General features: G+C 43.4%; 1 protein-coding gene across 4 annotated transcripts in view; it reads left to right on the top strand.

Annotated features, from left to right (window-relative positions):
- Positions 1 to 18,005, top strand: part of BTAF1 (B-TFIID TATA-box binding protein associated factor 1) — a 97,008-nt gene that overhangs the window by 47,455 nt on the left and 31,548 nt on the right. For all 4 annotated transcript variants that reach the window (XM_048858565.2, XM_048858563.2, XM_048858564.2 and 1 more), the window contains exons 22-25: positions 410 to 563; positions 653 to 762; positions 1,961 to 2,162; positions 9,095 to 9,243. In XM_048858565.2, coding sequence (XP_048714522.1) covers positions 410 to 563; positions 653 to 762; positions 1,961 to 2,162; positions 9,095 to 9,243 — 615 coding nt within the window. The remainder of the gene's footprint in view (positions 1 to 409; positions 564 to 652; positions 763 to 1,960; positions 2,163 to 9,094; positions 9,244 to 18,005) is intronic.

Genomic DNA, 18,005 nt, shown 5'->3' with positions numbered 1-18,005 from the left:
TGAACTTCCTGTCTGGAGACACTTTCTGTGCATTAACAATGGCTTTGTGTGGTTTAACTTAATACATTTCTAAAGAGTATAAGCTTATAATAATTGGACAGGGCACTCTTAGTGCACAATAAGATTCTCCACATGAGGCGTTCATGCAGAGTAGCTAGCATGCACTAGCTATTCCAGGCTTTTCCTCATGTAGACAAGCCCTGAGTCTTCCCCTTGTTGAACAGTAGTGTATAATATTGGTTATGCAATCAAATTTGTTTAAGTTTGAGTCAGGGAAGGACATTCTTTATTTTTTTTGTGCAATTTGCAGATTTGTTTAACACTTAAACCTTGCTTGAATGTAACAAGCTTTGCTTCATTTTTAAATTCCTTTAATCTACTTATTCCCTCAACCATATTTTAATTCTAGGCTCAGAAGCCATATATTGTACAGAGGAGAGGAGCTGAATTTGCCTTATCTACTATAGCTAAACATTTCGGTGCTGAAATGGTAATAGGATTGCCACATCTCTGGGATGCTATGGTTGGTCCACTAAGAAATAATATTAACCTAAACAGTTTTGGTATGTACACTTCTTATTATGTTCTTGTTTTTTTGTTTTCTTATAGCATGTGTGTTATCTGAAACTGGACGTCTGTTTGTTTTTAACAGATCGGAAATCCTTATTGGAAAAGGGAGATGTGTCTGCTCAGGAGTTGGTCAATTCTCTACAGGTGTTTGAAACAACAGCAGCGTCAATGGACATTCAGCTTCACCCTTTGGTAATTAGCATGTTCTACTCCAAAGTGATTTCCTGACCAAACAATTTGCATTCATTGCCATTGTTTGTTGTACTTTTTTACAATACTTCAGTTCATTTTATAGTTGTATTGCTATTAGGTTGCTTGTGTACTCTCTTCAGATCACTTATTAGTCTCCTTAAGAAAAGAGACCGCCTCCTGCATTTTTTTTTTTATTTAGCTTCTAGATATGAAAGCTGCATGTTCTATCCCTTCTTTATGCCATGCGCCTTTTTAAATATAGTTCAATTCCATATTTGTTTTATCTACAAGGTGCAGGATAGGTCAAGAAAATCAAAATATCTTATTTTTTCATATATCATCTATAAAGAGGGAGGAAAGCCATTTGGAAATGTAGTTGTTGGTAATATCTGAAATTCAAGCTACAGTGCAGTTTACATTGTTTTAAAGACAACAGTAAGCTCCTTGAATTTAAATGTATTTTGTTCTGGTTCAGAGGTTTCCAAATTGTTTGTGTGGAGCTGACTGGTCATATGGGCCTGTCTCTTCTTTGCTGTTAAACTGCATTAAAGTATAGGTACAAATATAATATATTTTCCTAATTCTACTTTTCTGAATAAGCAGTTGCTGTAGTTGACTCAGGAATGTGAAATGATTTAAAGTGGAAAGAAGGGTGGTCAATACAATTATGACTGGGATAGAATGTGGTCCAATATTTCCCTGTATAGTCAGCAAGGAAGAAAATGACTAACTGAAAAGACTCTTCTGAACTTAAATGCCAAGATTTTAAAAAAGAGCCTCAAGTTAGTTTCCTAATTCTATATGTAAGCACTTTTTTTTAAAATTTTTTTTTAAAATTTTTTTCAAAAGTTCTGAGCACTTAACTCTCACAGATTGAGATGATGCTTTTTCAGTTTGAAACTTCTTTCCTATCTATAGAGTGCTTAAATTTTAAATTCAGGTTTAAGAACTTCATACATCTGTCTTGCTTTGCTAATTGACTTCTTACTGTGCTGGAGAATATCCCTTGTTCCAAGTGCAAGTAAATTAGTCTTACATTATGTTTGTATGGGCAGTATACTGTTTTTTCTCAGACCTCTCTGCATTCAGAAGTCTTAATCTGGGTATCCTTATGGTATTGACTAGGATACAATAATTGATGAAATAAATATATTTATATGCAATATAGAGATCTGACTTTCTTTTTTTTTCTTTTCAGTTGATAAAGCATTTGCCTCATCTTTATGTGTGCCTTCAGCATCCAAGCACTGCAGTGAGACACATGGTTGCTCGTTGTGTAGGTGTTATGAGCAAAATAGCTACCATGGATACAATGAATATTTTGTTAGAGAAGGTTATTCCATGGCTGGGAGCAATAGATGACAATACCAAACAAGAGGGTGCAATTGAAGCGCTTGCTTGTATCCTTGCTTGTATTATCTAAAATTGCGTGATTAGCAAAAAATACAATTTCTGTAGTGTGAAAAGTAGAAAATAAAAGTAAAATTTTGTTTTATCCTCCTAGTGTAGGATGCTGGGCTTCCAGTTGGATCACTTTAAGTTGCCCATCAGATGAGCTTTTTTGCTCCTGTTGAGGTTTTAGTGGAGATAGTGTGAAAGAGAATTGCAGGATTATCTTTCCAATGAAAACTGAAAGGCAACAAGTTTTTAAAATGATAAAATTGTATGCATATCATGTAATGAATCTGTGGCAGATTACCATCAAGGCCCATAGCTAAATAGGACTATCAAAAAAATTAAACCTATTAAGTGGATAATATCTAACCTTAAGAACTTGGAGAGTTATTTAAACATTCTTGCTTAGGACATTAGCCAACCACTAACTGCCTAGGGTACTTCTGAAGCATCTGTCCCTGTTAGAGGCAGGATTCCAGACTCTGACTTACTGATGTGATCCAATGTGGCAATTCCCATGTTGCAAACAATATGTACAAAGGGTTGTTCATATACCCCTTTTATTTCATGTCTGTCTTCATATGTAAGACAGCTCTCTGTCCTATATACCCGAACAGTTGTGATACCTTCAGTGTTTTTTGTCTTTTTTGAAATCTGGTAAATATGTGTGTTAAATTATTTGTCCCAAAATGCAGGATTTGTAGTGATAATAGAAGTTGGAACAACAAATGCAGCGTTCTTCTTCAAGTGCTTTTCCCTGTGGGTGCTTTTCTTCAGATGCATGCATGCCCATGCACCTTTGATTGGAAATTTTTTATGGCAGTGTTTACAGGTCCAAGCCCGCGCCCTACACATCCTCAAGCTTCAATCTGAGAGTTTATAGGGAAGGGCAGACTCGCTCCTGCTTCAGTTCCTTTTCAACCACCTATAGCCTGAGACAGAGCCTTGTGGTGTCTCTTAGTTAGATGAAATTACTGTAAAGTGGGTCCATAACTGTTGAATGACCATACTCAAAGCGTAGTTATCAATGATCCATTGTTCAGCTGGGAGGCCATATCTAGTGGGGCCCTGCAGGGGTCTGACATAGGTAGGGCACTACCAAATTCACATTCCATTTTGGTCAATTTCACTGTCATAGGATTTTAAAAATCATAAATTTCATGAGTTCAGACATTTAAATGTATAATTTCAGTGTTGTAATTGTAGGGATCCTGATTCAAAAAGGAGTTGTGTGGTGGTCACAGGGTTGTTGTAGGGGGTAGAGGTGGTCGTACTGCTATTCTTACTCCGGCGCTGCCGCTGGCTGCAGCACTGCTTTCAGAGCTGGGCAGCTGGAGGGCAGTGGCCCAGCTCTGAAGGCAAAGCCACCTCTAGCAGCAGCGCAGAAGTAAGGATGGCATGGTATGGAATTGTCACTCTTACTTCTGTAATGCTGCTGGTGGGGCATTGCTTTCAGAGCTAGGCACCTGGCCAATAGCCACTGCTCTCTGGCTGCCTAGCTCTGAAGGCAGCATAGAAATAAGGGTGGCAATACCATGACCCCCCCTAAAATCCTTGAGGACCACCCCAACCCCACTGCAACTCCCTTTTTGGTCAGGACTCCCAGTTTGAGAAATGCTGGTCTCCCCCGAGAAATCTGTACAATATAGGATAAAAGCACACACAAGACCAGATTTCCTGGTCCATGATGCATTTTTCATGGCCATGAAAAATTTGGTAGGGCCCTAGTCATGGGTATGGTACTAGTCAATGTTTTCATTATTTGACTTGAATAATGGAGTAGACAGTATGCTTATAAAAATTTGTGGATGACCCCAAGGTGGGGGAGGGGGTTGCTAGCACTTTGGAGGACAGTATTAGAATTCAGAATGACTTTGAATTAGTCTGAAATAATCAAGAAGAAAGACAAGTGCAATGTGTACTACATTTGAGGAAAAATCAAATGCACAACTACAAATGGGGAATAACTGCCTTGGTGGTAGTACTACGGAAAAGGCCGTGGGAGGTATAGTGCATCACAAATTGAATATGAGCCAGCAGTGTGATGCAGTTATGAAAGACACTCCAGAATGGCATTAGCATTAACATGAGTGTCAGTCATAAGACATTGGAGGTAATTGTCTGCTCTACTCGGCACTGGAGAGGCCTCCAACACAGCACTTGAGCTAGTTCTGGGTACCACATTTTAGGAAAGGTGAGGATAAATTGGAGAGAATCTGGAGGAGAGCAATGAAAATGATTTAGAGAACCTCACCTTACAAGGAAAATTTTAAAAACTGGGCATGTTTAGTCTTGAGAAAAGAAGACGGAGGGAATGGGGACCAGGGACCTGATAAGTCTTCAAATACGTTGAGGGCAATTTTAAAGAGAAACAGTGATCTGTTCTCCCTGTCCACTGAAGATAGGACAATAAGTATCAGCTTAAACTGCAGGAAGGGAGATTTAGGTTAGATATTAGGAAAAACTTTATCAGGATGGTAGCACTGGAATAGGCTTCCAAAGGCAGTTATGGAATCTCCATCATTGGAGGTTTCTAAGAACAGATTGGACAAACACCTGTCCGGGATAGTCTAGTTTTACTTGGGTTGTGCCTCAGTGCAGTGGGCTGGACTAGATGAGCTCTCAAGGTTTCTTCCAGCCCTACATATACATGATTCTGCGTTTTTGTTTTGCCAGCAGCTGTCTACTTTGACAACTGGCTTCTCTGGGGCTGGTCCCTTGTAGAGGTTCAGTCTGCAGGCTTTAAGGCTCTGGTCCTGTTCTGCTCTTTGAGGCTGAATTTAGAATTGTCTATCTTGATGCCAGTCCAGTGCATCAAGTTTATAGAAATTACGCTTGATTCCAGAACCACTAGAGCTTTCTTGCCATCAGATTCAGCAACCTAATCTTGGACATTCAGAGGAGTCCTCAAACTATAGGTTGGATCTGCCTGTAAGCTGTTAGGTTACATTTGTTATGTCCCACAAATGTTGGGGTTGATTTGCAATATCTCCAAGCCTAGGTCAGGACAGTCTACGAACCCAACAAACACAGCTTGGCCAAGAGGGTGTCTATTCTGCAGAAGATTCTCAACTCCCTCGGTGGAAGGATCCCAGCAAAATCTGTCTGGGACCCCATTTATGTGCCTTTTCTCTTTGTCAGAGAGCCTGCACCATCTTGGGATTCAACTTTGTCCCAAGTGCTCTGATGAAACCATTCTTCAAGCCCATGGTGAGCTGCTCTCTGCTTCATTTATCTTTCAAGACCTCCTGCTTAGTAGCAATCACCTTGGCTAGGAGATTTGAGGAATTGGGCGCCCTTATGGCTGACCCACCTTGCACAGTTTTTTCTGCTGGGACAAAGTGACGTTTCATCAACACCCTCGTTTCCTACCCTAGATCTTTTCATACAGCCATATTTAATCAGAATATTCAGTTGCTATTCTACCCTAAACCTCACAGTTCTAGGAAAGAAACTGATCTTCACATCCTGGATGTTAGAAGAACTGTAGGCATCTACCTCCATAGTACCAAAGCCTCCCCTAGGCTCTTTGTTTCTATATATCTGCTCAAAGACTGTCTAAATGGGTTTTGGGCTGTATTCTGTCATGCTCTGAAGCTTCTGCATGGCACCCTTCTTCTAGGGTGACTGCCCACTGTACTAGGGAACGGTTTCCCTCTATGGCTCTGCTTAAAAACTGCTACTGTTTTAGACATCTGTAAGGCCACCCCCTGATTTTTCCAAGCACTAAGCAAATGCAGCCTTTGGGATGGCTGTCTTCCAATCGGTACTAGACCCTGCCAGCTCCTAACTCAGTAGTCTGGGCACTGCTAGGGGGTCACCTGAAGTGGCTCACCCATAGGGACCACTACTCAAAGGAGAGGTTACTCACCTGTACAGAAACTGGAGTTCTTTGAGGTGCTTTGTCCCTATGGGTGCTCCACTAGCTGCTCTTCTTCCCTTCTGCTTTTGAGTCCTGGTCTCTCACCAAGTTGCATGGTAGAGAATGAACTGGAGCAGCAGCGGGTCTGCCCTTCCCTACATATCTTCAGACCAGAGCACAAGGAGATGTAGAGCAGAGGTGCAAACCCATGGATTCTGCTGTTGAAAATCTCTGATCAAAGGCATGTGGGCATGCATGCATGTATGAATTGGAGCATCCATAGCGACAAAACATCTCAAAGAACTCCAGTTACCTTGTAGGTAAGTAATCTCTCCTTTCGTTGGTAATATCAGAGAAAAAATTTTTAATAGAAAAAGCCCAAACTACTCTGAGCCTTTTTAAAGAAAATAGTTCTGATCTAACCAAAGCAAATGACCTCCTAACTGAACAGAGAAGGCAGGTAACTATTTTTGTCTTCATTTTAAAGATTGAAATGATTGTATGAACCATCTTGAAGACTGGTAGAAACTTCTCAGAACCAAAGAAAGCTTCACTTTCAAATGACTGAAAATAAACAAATTATCTTGATTGATTTGCATGTGAAATAACAGAGCAAATGAGCCAGCAGTGATTTCTGGATCTGAAGCAGAAGGGAAACCTTTAGCCTGTATCCAGTAGAATGAGCTATTACTTCATAGTTTCAATCAGAATGCAAAATCTTACAAAATTGGTAGTGTGTTTATGACCACCCACCCTATTTTTCTGCTTGACATTTTTCTCCTTTTATGGTGTCAGTAATTTCCATATTTTGAGTTACTCAGCACTTAGTCTGAGTAATGATATGCACTATCACAGTCTGCAGTATCTGCTACAGAACATGAAGATTTCTGGCAATAGCAGTATGCTGGTGCTTATCACTAATGGTACATTAAATCTTTGGATTGTGCAGTTTTCAGTGTTGGAGGACCTATTTAGTCCTATTGTGTGTCCAGCCTAGAATTTTTTTGTGCTACTTTAGTTAAACTTTTAAAAAATATTATGGGGGTGTCACAAGCAACTCTGTAGTGTAGCACATGTTAAAATTTTGCATTTTCAGGAGGCTAAAATCCCTCTGTTTGGTCTCCAGTTATCTTAGTTGTTGCAAAATTGAATTTCCTAGTTAATTTTTTAGGAAAAAGTTTACTAACTTTTGGAAGTTTGTCATTGTGTTCAGATTTCTTTGCATTTCTCTAGCTAAACAGCCATGTCACCTACCCAGGGGAACCCTCAATGCACCAGTGCCTCTGTGTAGAAATTCTGATTCCTGGATGCTGCTGCCTGATGTGCTGGTGATATAAGGCAGGATGGAGGAATGCTTTTAAGTACTGATGCCTTGATCAAAACTATCTAGGCTACATCTGTACAGCTGCAGATCGCCATTCAGTCCCTCACATCAACTTAAACTCTCACCTGTTACCACCTTTCCCCATCAGCTCTTCTGGTGCAACATGCAGCAATACCAGGGAGAGCCAAAGGGGTTGAGAAAGTATGTGGGGACTAAGCTGACATAGGAGGAGCTGATAGATACTACATTCTGATGAACCGTAACCAGTTTGTTGGAGCTCTCTTCCACCCCACTTGTTTCCCATCTACCTCATGCACAGCCCACACATGACCTAGCCCTCTGCAGCTCTGCGTCCACTTTACTCTTCTCTCTTGCATTGCATCCGTGCCCTCATACCACCCTGCTTCCCACAGTTTGCTCCCAAATATTTTTCCCATACATCACTAGCTCCACTCCGCTATCCATATTCCCCACCATGCCTCCCTCCGATATAAACATTTAGGTTTTATTTATTTGATAAAAGCTGTATATGTAGGGAAGCATAGTGATGGGAGGGAGACCAGGCTCGTAGTGGTGACTGGGGATATAGATGGACACAACTAGCAACTTTCTGCCTCTTTTATGGTTTATATCTCATCTAAACCTTGCAATTCACAATTATAATTTAGCTTTCTCCTCCATATCTCTCTGATCCATTAGTCATAATTCATATGCCTCCTCAACAGAAAATATGCAATCTTAATTCCGATCACATAAATATTGCAAAAACAAAGTTTATCACCTAAATAATAGTATTAATGCTACAAACAATTATTTTCCAAGATGAATACTAGTTCTACTTTCGAAAGAAAAGCATTCTGTCCATTATCAGCTAAAAATCTACATCGTACACACGAACACTCCACTTCAGTATTTTTCAGATAATTCATAAAGATCCAATTTCTAACCCTCTATGCCAGGGGTGGGCAAACTTTTTGGCCCAAGGGCCACATCAGGGTTTCAAAACTATATGGAGGGCTGGGTAGGGAAGGTTGTGCTTCCTCAAACAGCCTGGCCCCCACCCCCTGACTGCCTGGCCTCAGAATCCCCGACCCATCCAACCCCTCCCCTGCTCCTTGTCCCCTGACCCCCTCCCCAGGAACCGCACCCCCTATCCAGCCCCCCTTCTTCCTGTCCCCTGACTGCCCCGACCCCTATCCACACCCCTGCCCCTTGACAGGCCCCCCGGGATTCCCACGCCTATCCAGCCCCCCGTTCCCTGACCACACCCCGAACCTCCGTCCCATCCAACTGCTCCCTGTCCCCTGACTGCCCCCCGCCCCCATACCATGCCAGAGCCAGCCACGCTGCCCAGCAAGAGCTCTTCCCCCCCCCGGAGATGTGTAGTCTACGTCAATCTACGTTTGACTTCTTAAAATGTCAACATGATTTCTGTTTAGTTTGAACTTTAATTTTGAAACTCCTTTGGCAAGATGAAGCCTCTGTTTTGTTTTCAGTGTTCCTTTCAAAGCATTGCAGCATTTCTAGGAGGGTCATCCTTAAATAACTAGTTGATATATGCATTTCTGAAATTGTCTCCCCCGATATATTTGTATAAAATTCTACTCCTGTTGACTTAATGATGCAAATTTTTTGCTGATGTACAGAATATGATTGAAGTTTTGACTACTAATCGCAAGTACAAAATATACCATTTGTAGTGTAAAGCAGGTACTGAACCGGTTAAAATATTTCCTTAATAACAAATACAGCTGTAATGGAACAGCTAGATGTTGGTATTGTTCCATATATTGTCCTTCTAGTGGTCCCAGTTTTGGGTCGAATGAGTGATCAGACGGACAGTGTACGTTTCATGGCTACTCAGTGCTTTGCAACACTAATTAGACTAATGCCCCTTGAGGTAAGTTGGAGTTATGTTTGAATACATGTGTGTTCTTTGTCCTCTTATTGTTCACTAGCCACAAGGAACCAACTTAGTTCTCACATAGGTTCAGTTCAGATAGAAGTCACTAGGAGGGGCACCTGTGTGTATATAAGGGCAAAAATGAGATACTAGTAATGAAAATAAAATTCTAGTGAATGGTATACATTGTCCTTTATCCCTAGCTGACCTCTCTGAAAAATCTAAATGAAGATCAAGTACAGTTTTAAATATATTGCAGGCACCTTAAGAAGTAACCAGTTTTTCTTCAAGTGCATGCTCATGTTGATTCCATTCTAGGCTTGTGTGTGCCCACATGCACAGTTGTCAGAGACTTTTGCCTTAGTGGTATCCATAGGATCAGCTGTGGTGCCCCCTTGAGTGCCCTGTTCATGCGTCGGTATATTAGGCACTACTGACCCTATGTCCTCTCAGTTCCTTCTTACCGCCCGTGATGGTTGGTTGGAGCGCCTTGTCTTGCAAATTGCAAGAGCATTAACGGTTCTTTACAGTCTTTGTTTATCTCGGGGTTCTCAAATTTCATTGCACCACAACTCCCTTCTGACAACAAAAATTACTGCACAACCCCAGGAGGAGGGACTGAAGCCTGAGGCCCACCACCTAGGCAAAGGGCCTGTAACCTGATCACCACAGCCCAGAGTTGAAGCCCTCAGTCTTCGGCTTTGGCCCTGCGTGAGGGGCTAGGGCTTGGGCCCCAGCAAGTCTAAGACCAGCCCTGGCAACCCCCTTAAAACAAGGTCACAACCCATATTAGGGTCCTAACCCACAGTTTGAGAACCACTGGTTTATCTTTTTTTGTATAAATAGTTTGTAGGTATAAACCTTCAAACCATGCTCATCGAGCAGTAGGCTGATGCCTAACAGTGACACACACACACGCGCACACACCCCCACAGCTGTTTTAAGTGTTTGGCGGAATCCCATAGAAAGGACAAGTGTTGAATCTGTAAAAACTTTCTACCTAGAACTCAAAAGAAGCGGGGTGTCTGCTTGAGGGCCCTCCTGTTGGAGGCTGCGATTCGTCCTGCATCGGAGCCCTCCCACTTGGATACCACGCTGGCGCTTCAGTGCAAAGTGCTCCGCCTGGCACCATTCCCCCTCACTGGTGCCTAAGAAATGGCAAAAGAATAAGAGCCCCCCAGCACTGGAAGGGAAAGGGGCTCTGGGCAAATGACCTATGTCAGGCCATGTGCCCTCCCTGGGGCTTCATTGGTGTACCATAGAGGTCTGACCCCCCCCCCCCCCCCCAAAGCCTGGCCAGAGATCCAACTCCAGAGACAAGTAGGGGACCCCGGTCTCTCCCAGAGCCCTCATTGCCCGAAGCAGCCCCGGTAGCTAAAGAACAAGTAGGCCGACTGGCACCGCAGATGCTGCATCAGGTGACAGACTCGTCTAAGACCCTGACATCTAGGGGCAAGCTGATCATGGTACTGCCTCATAGGGCAGTGGAACACCCTCTGTCACTGGACCGCAGGCTCAGATCTCCATCTCCACGGCCTCGGACCCTGGCACAGTATCTTAGCTCTCTGACCAGAAGGCCCAGGTCCTCAACGAGCTCTTCCTCTACGAGACATGAGACACTGGAGTTGCAGCACCAGTCCCCATACCACCGGAACGATGAGCTTCCCATCAAAGATCGCCGCAACCTAGCTCACCTTCACCCAGATGGTCTCACAGACGTTGGTCCCAGCGAGGCTGGGGCCACTTGTCATGACAGCAGTCCCCTTCCCCCCGGTATCGATTGTCAGGCAGGTGGTGTTCCTCACCCTTGCCTTGCTGGTTGCCAACCAGAATCAGTTGGCAGACTCAGGCCTCGATGGCTCCGCCCTGATCACCAGAAGAGCAATGGTCCAAGTCAAACCAGGAGTTCAGCCCCTTGCCACGGAGGGGTGATTCGCCACTGACGCGTGAGATTGGCGTGGACCTCGTGGCAGCAGGGACAGTGGCCCACTCAATGGCCGTACTGGAACCCGTGCGAATGTGCTAGTAATGCCGGTCCCATTTTCCCACCAGTCCTCCTGGGCCACCTCAGACAAACCAGCCCTGGCACCACCAGCACTGGAGTCAGAACACGGTACCGAATCCAATCCGGGAGAGCTCACTGAACTCCAGCACCTAAGAAGCCATCCCCAGAGAGGGTGGGGGGAACCTGCTCCTCCATAGGTGGTGCAGTTGTTGTCACCGGACAAAGTGGTGGCAGGTCCCTCCCAAACAGGCAGTCCTCCTGATGACTTCAGGGAGCACCAGGCCCTCCTTACAAGGGTGGCTACTAATTTGAACATACAAATTGAGGCGGTGTCAGGCAAGCTCTTTAACATTATATCCTCCTCCACCATGGCCTAGGTTGCACTGCCCATCCACCCAGGGGTCCTTAAAATTGCAAAATCGCTGTTGCAAACCTCCACCTCCATTCCGCCGCCTTTGAAGTTGGTGGAAAAGAAGTATTACATCCCTGAAGAAGGGTTTTGAATATCTGTATCCATACCCTCTAGCAACATCACTAGTTGTCTGCTGTTAATGAAAGGGACAGGAAGGGCCAAGTCAGTGTCACGCCAAAAAAAAAGATGCCAAAAGACTGGACTTATTTGACAGAAAGATTTATTCAATGGCAAGCCTGAAATTTTGGGTGTCTAACCACCAGGCCCTATTAGGCAGATACAATTTTAACCTGTGAGATTCCCCTAACAAATTCAAATAGGCCCTTCCACAAGATCGAGCCCGGGAGTTCACTGCTTCGATGGACAAGGGCACAGCAGTGGTGAGGGGGCCCCTCCAAATAGCCTGGGATGCTACTGACTCAGTGGCTAGGGTGGTCACCTCCATGGTGACCGTGAGGTGCCATTCCTGGCTGCAGTCCAGGTTGTCCCAGCAGATGCAGGCCACTATTCAGGACCTCCTGTTTGAAGGGGTGTGGCTCTTCTCTGAGCTCACAGACTTGACTCCTGGGCCACCCTCTGCTCCTTGGGCCTTCACACTCCTCAGCAGGCCAGGAAGCTGTTACGCCCTCTGCCTCCTCCACCCCTGCAGTCTAGGCCCTGGGGAACTCCACAGTTGGGTGTTGCTGCTTAGATCCCTTGGTCTCTGTCCTTCCTCTTGCAGGAACCCATCATCTTCCCACTAGTCTGCTCAGTCTGACTCCCTCCCCCCACCCCCGAACCAAGGAGGCCAGAAGCAATCATTTTGTGGGTGCACCCGAGCACAAAGCAGATGGCCTCAGCAGGACCTTCTTGCTACAAGAGGTCCCTCCATTCAGAAGTGGTCAGCTTCGTCTTCCACAAGTGGGGAACTCCCAGGTGGACCTGTTTGCGTCCAGACAGAACAGGAAATGCCATGTTTTTCTGCTCAATTCTGGGGATCGACAGAGGCTCCCTTTTAGATGCTTTTCTGCTCATGTGGTCGGGGGCTCTGTTTTACGCCTTCCCCCCCCCAGTACCATTAATTCAGTGTCTTCATGAAGATCAAGCAGGACAGGGCAAAGGTAATCCTCATAGTGCCAGCTTGGCCACACCAGCACTGGTTTGGCTTGTTCCTGAACCTCTCCCTGGCCATTCCGTTGCAGCTACTGCTGAAGCCAGACCTCCTATCCTAGAACCATGGCAGACTCCCGCATGGTTAAATGCTCAGGAGCCGCAGTGCTCGGTCGATGTCCAACAGGTCAGTGGACAGTAGAAAGCTGTCCACCAGAGCAACCTACCTGGCCAAATGGAAGCGGTTCGCCTGTTGGACCTCACACAAAGGCGTTCAGCCTGAGTGAGCCTCACTGCAGTTAATCCTGGACTACCTTCTGCATCTCAGTCTCCAAGGCCTGTCCCTTTCATCTGTCAAGGACCACTTGGCGGCTATCTTGGCTTTCTATCCGCTGCTCAAGGGAAGGTCTGTTTTCGCCCAGGACATGACTGCCAGGTTCCTCAAGGGCCTTGAGCGCCTCTACCCGCATGTCAGGGATCCCGTTCCTCCATGGGACCTGAATCTGATGCTGTAACGGCTCACAAGACCCCATTTTTGAGCCTCTGGCTTCCTGCTCTCTCCTTCTCCTTTCCTGGTTACAGTAACATCTGTCCACCCAGCCTCTGAGATTAGGGAGCTCACCTCAGAACTGCCCTAAACAGTCTTTTACAAAGACAAGCTCCAGCTGACTCCACACCCTGCTTTCCTGCCCAAGGTGGTCTCTCTGTTTCATATGGTCCAGGACACTTACTTACCTGGCTCTTTTTTCTTCTAAAGCCGCATAAGTCGGAGGAAGAGTGTAGGCTGCATTCCCTAGACGTCAGGAGGGAGCTGTCCTTCATTGAAAGCACCAGGCCATTCTGTAAGTTGATGCAATTCGTCTCTGTGGCTGATAGGATGATGAAAGGTCGCCCAGTGTCTGCTCAAAGAATTTCTTTGTGGATCACCACCTGCATTCACTGCTGCTACGATCAGGCAAAAGTGCCATTCCTGGCAATTGTAACTGCCCACTCGACCAGGGTGCAGGCCTCTTTGGCAGCTTTTCTGGCCCAAGTGCCTATCCAGGACATCTATAGGGCAGCTACCTGATCGTCCCTCCATACATTCACGTCCCACTATGCACTTACCCAGCAGGCCTGGGACAAAGCTGGCTTTGGTAGGGCAGTATTACAAGCTGCTAAACTGTGAACTCTGAGCCCACCTCCAAGGATACTGCTTGTGAGTCACCTAGAATGGAATGAGCAAGCACTCGAAGAAAAAACTGTTACCTACCTTTTTGTAACTAACTGTTCTTCAAGATGTGTTGCTCATGTCCATTCTATTACCCGCCTTCCTACCGCTCTGTCAGAGTTGCTGGCAAGAAGGAACTGAGAGGGTGTAGGGTTGGCCGCACCCAATATACCAATGCATGAGCACAGCTCTCAGGGGGGCGCTGCAGCTGACCCTACAGATATGGCTACATCAAAAGTCTCTGACAACTGTGCACATGGGTGTGCACACACCTAGAATGGAACAACCGTTACAAAAGGTAGGTAACAGTTTTATCTGATCTTGATTTTTAGTTATTAACACCATTAAATCTCTCTTTATTTCTGTATATTTTAGGGTTTTCCCCAGTGTTGTATGCTAGAAAATGCTATGTTTGTGAGAAACTTATTTTTTTCACCAGTAGATGGTAATAAAACACAATTTTCAAAATTCACTTGCACTGGATTTTCACCAGTGATGTATGAATCACCGAATTGCAGTCTTTTGAGAATTGTCAACAAGATTTAGTTTAACTTAAGGTATTACCTTTTTCTGATTTGGGAAGGCTTTCCCTCTGAATTAGATGAATCACTCTGTAATATTAATGCAACACATAAGCACTATGAAGAATTTGTCTCCTGATGTGGAAGACTGCCCAAAAGCACATTCCTAGGGAATGTTGGACACCAAATGTACCTGGGCTTTCAGAACAAATAAGCCAACAATATAAGAGATATTCAGAACTGTTTGACTTAGATCCCTTCAGTGAAGAAACCGTTGGGCTTGGGGAAAAGCTTATGAAAGAGGTTGGAAAGGAGTGATGTGATCACTGGACAGAGCCGATCAAAACAACAAATGTGGTTTCTCATGCCTTGAGGGAACTCTCACTTGACTACTTCTGCCTCTTTAACTGCTGCCCCATCCTTCACCTCTAAACTCCCTGAGCAGGAAGTAGTCTGGTCCTGCCCTTTTAAAATTCTTTAACCCTTTTTTGCTTCTTGGCTTTTAGGCTTTCTATTCCACAAAGGCTGTCTTCACTAAAGTTTTAGTAGTGACCTTCTCTTGGTAGAGGCCCTCCCCCGCTGTTCCTATGTCTTTGACACTACAGTGTCCATCACTCTCTTGCTCCACGTTTCCTTTTCCTTGTTCTTCTGGAGTACTGTATTTTCTTGGTGATTCTATATTCCTAGCCATTCATTTGCATTTCCTTTAGGATTCAGCCACCTTTTGATGTTCCCCAGGGCCCTATACTTGGTACTTTCAGTCTCTTCCTCTGAACTGTTTGTGAACTTCTAAGAAAAAATCACTGTTACCTTTAATGCTGATGTATAAACTACCTTTATTTTTTAATTTTTTCCTTTCATTTTAAAGGAGGTACAGAAATTTGAGTAATCACAAATTGGTACAAATGAGCAAAATTCATTCTAATCTCACGTTGAAGTAGGACTCTCGTACTAGTGGAATAATCCACTCACACAATGGACTTAGAAAACATGGGGGGAATGGTTCATTGGATGAAATTTAATGAATATGCAGTACAAAGATGTAAGGTTAGACAATTGTATTAGTTGCATGTATTCATATTAAATATTCAGTGTAAAGGTTATAAATAAGTAAAACAGAATTCTTCATTAATAAATTAAATGTCTAGATAATTCATGAGGAATAATATCTGAGCCTTTGGACAATTATCAATTCCAATTAGAAAAATCTTTAGAAGAAACTATCTGAACTGCTTTAATTCTACAGACATGTTCTGTGGAATTTGACTAAATGTGAACATTAAACATATTTTAGAATGAGATTTGCCAATATCCAAAAAATTAAAGGAAGATCTTTAATAAAAAAACTAAAGCTACAACATTTTAATTCTAAAAAATAGAGACTTGAGCGCCCTTGCTAGCTGTTTTAATAACTAGATGAATAGTTTGGACTGACGTTATTTAGTTCACGTTTGTTTCGAAACACTTGGGATGAGCACAGCAAAGCTGTGCTTGGTGGTGGAACTAGAATTAAAAGCTAGCCCTTCTATAAGGCACTTCAAGTTTTTATATTAAAACTTTATTAAAGACAATATTTTTTTGAAGGGTATACGCATTCAGACTAGAAATGAATGTTTCCCCCCGAAAGATTTAGACAGACTTTTACTTCTAATTTGTTTTAAATATAAAACCCAGGAAACTGAGATGGCTTTTTCTGATATCTGTGTTAATGACTGGATGGCAAACCATCATTTAAGTAGGAAAAGAGAATGCATAAACCGTGGGGGTGGGGGAAGGAGACTAAGGACAGCGTGCTGGCATAGGTTCTTGAACCCAGCAACTCCCATCTCAGCACTTAATTCCTTCTTGATTTCCTTTTTCAAATAAATATTAACTAAAATATTGCAAGAGTTTGAATTAATTTATTATAACTTCTATGAACACTTACTGGTGCAGCATGGTAGCATGAAATAATTGAACAAACAGGAAAAACTGGATTCTAGCAGGAACTTGGGGGAAAAAAAAATTGCTCCTTATTTGTAACGGTGGAGCAGACCAAATAGAACCCCTCTTGGGTTTTGGCATGATTTAATCTATCTGGGAGGAGACTATCACAGAAGCTGAAGAAGTAGAGCTCTGGCACCTCTGTGGACCTTTACCTTCTCAGTTTGAGATCCAGCTGGTGGGGAAGCCTGGGCAAGCATGCCTATCCAACAGAACAGTTTTGCCTGTCTCTTCAACCTAGTACCCCTCCACGGTGCTATAAGTTGTAACAACCAATCTGCTCATGCTGGTGATATCTGATTTCCCTATATTTCCTCCCAATAAATACATGCATCCTATTCACAATTACATTGGCAAGAAAAGTGATTCTTGACCAGGAGTACGTGTACCCCCATGGTACACAGTGTTCTTCCAGGGGGTACAGAAACACCTCTAGATATTTGCCTAGTTTTACAACAGGCTACATAAAGAGCACTGGCAAAGTCAGTACAAACTAAAATTTCAGATGACTTGTTTATACTTCTCTATATATTATACACTGAAATGTAAGTACAATATTTGTTCCAACTGATTTATTTTATAATTATATGGTAAATACAAGAAAATAAGCAATTTTTCAGTAATAGTGGGCTGTGACACTTTTTTGTATTTTTATGTTTGTTTTTGTAAGCAAGTAGTTTTTACGTGAGGTGAAACTTGGGGTATGCGAGACAAATCAGACTCCAGAAAGAGGTACAATAGTCTGGAAAGGTTGAGAACCACTGGACAAGAAGACTGAAATCTATCTTAGAAGAGGCACCTTAACGTGCCTTCCACACAAGGGCAAGGTTGTTCTTCTACTCTAGTCTTTTCTTTCATATTTTACAGATTACTCTTCCTTTGTTTGGACCTCAGCTGAAAGAGAAGTTGCTACACATACCAGAAGTGGAAAAAAGCTGTTAATATTTAACTCAGAACTGATGAATTCAGGGTTACATCTCTTTTCTTTCCATTCTAAATGACTGTACTTAAAAGCATCTAAATCCTACATAACTAGGTGGATCAGTTACTGCCTCATTGAAGCATATGCAGCTGCAGACAGACTGATTGGTTATGGAAGGAAACAGGGCCCAGTAGATTGGTGGCCTGTTGGGTAGAAAGGTCAACAACCACCAACAGAAGAAATAAGCAAAGGTGTTACTGGGTAATCCATCAGCACATTTTGTAAACGCCTTACAAGATGGCCCTTTAATCCTCAGCAGCAGGATACTTTTATCAGGACAGTGGTCCAGGCATTCGGACCAATGAGCAGAAAGGAAAAATTAGTATCCCAAATGTATGTTTGGAGGAGATGTCAGGATTGCTACCTATTTTCTTTCTTCAACTTTTCTTTTTCTCCCAGTGCATCCAATCAGAGTTAAATTCTTGGATTTCTGTGGTGGCCCATTCTCAGCTCTGTATAGTTACTGCTGTTGAACAAGGCCTTGAGCTGAATAAGTATTTGAATTCATCTATTAATAGCACTTCAGTGTTGCAATATAGCTTTGGAAGTACTTATTT

Source organism: Caretta caretta, chromosome 7 (assembly GCF_965140235.1).
Source record: "Caretta caretta isolate rCarCar2 chromosome 7, rCarCar1.hap1, whole genome shotgun sequence".
NCBI lineage: Eukaryota > Metazoa > Chordata > Testudines > Cheloniidae > Caretta > Caretta caretta.
This window is presented reverse-complemented; position numbering and strand designations above follow the sequence as displayed.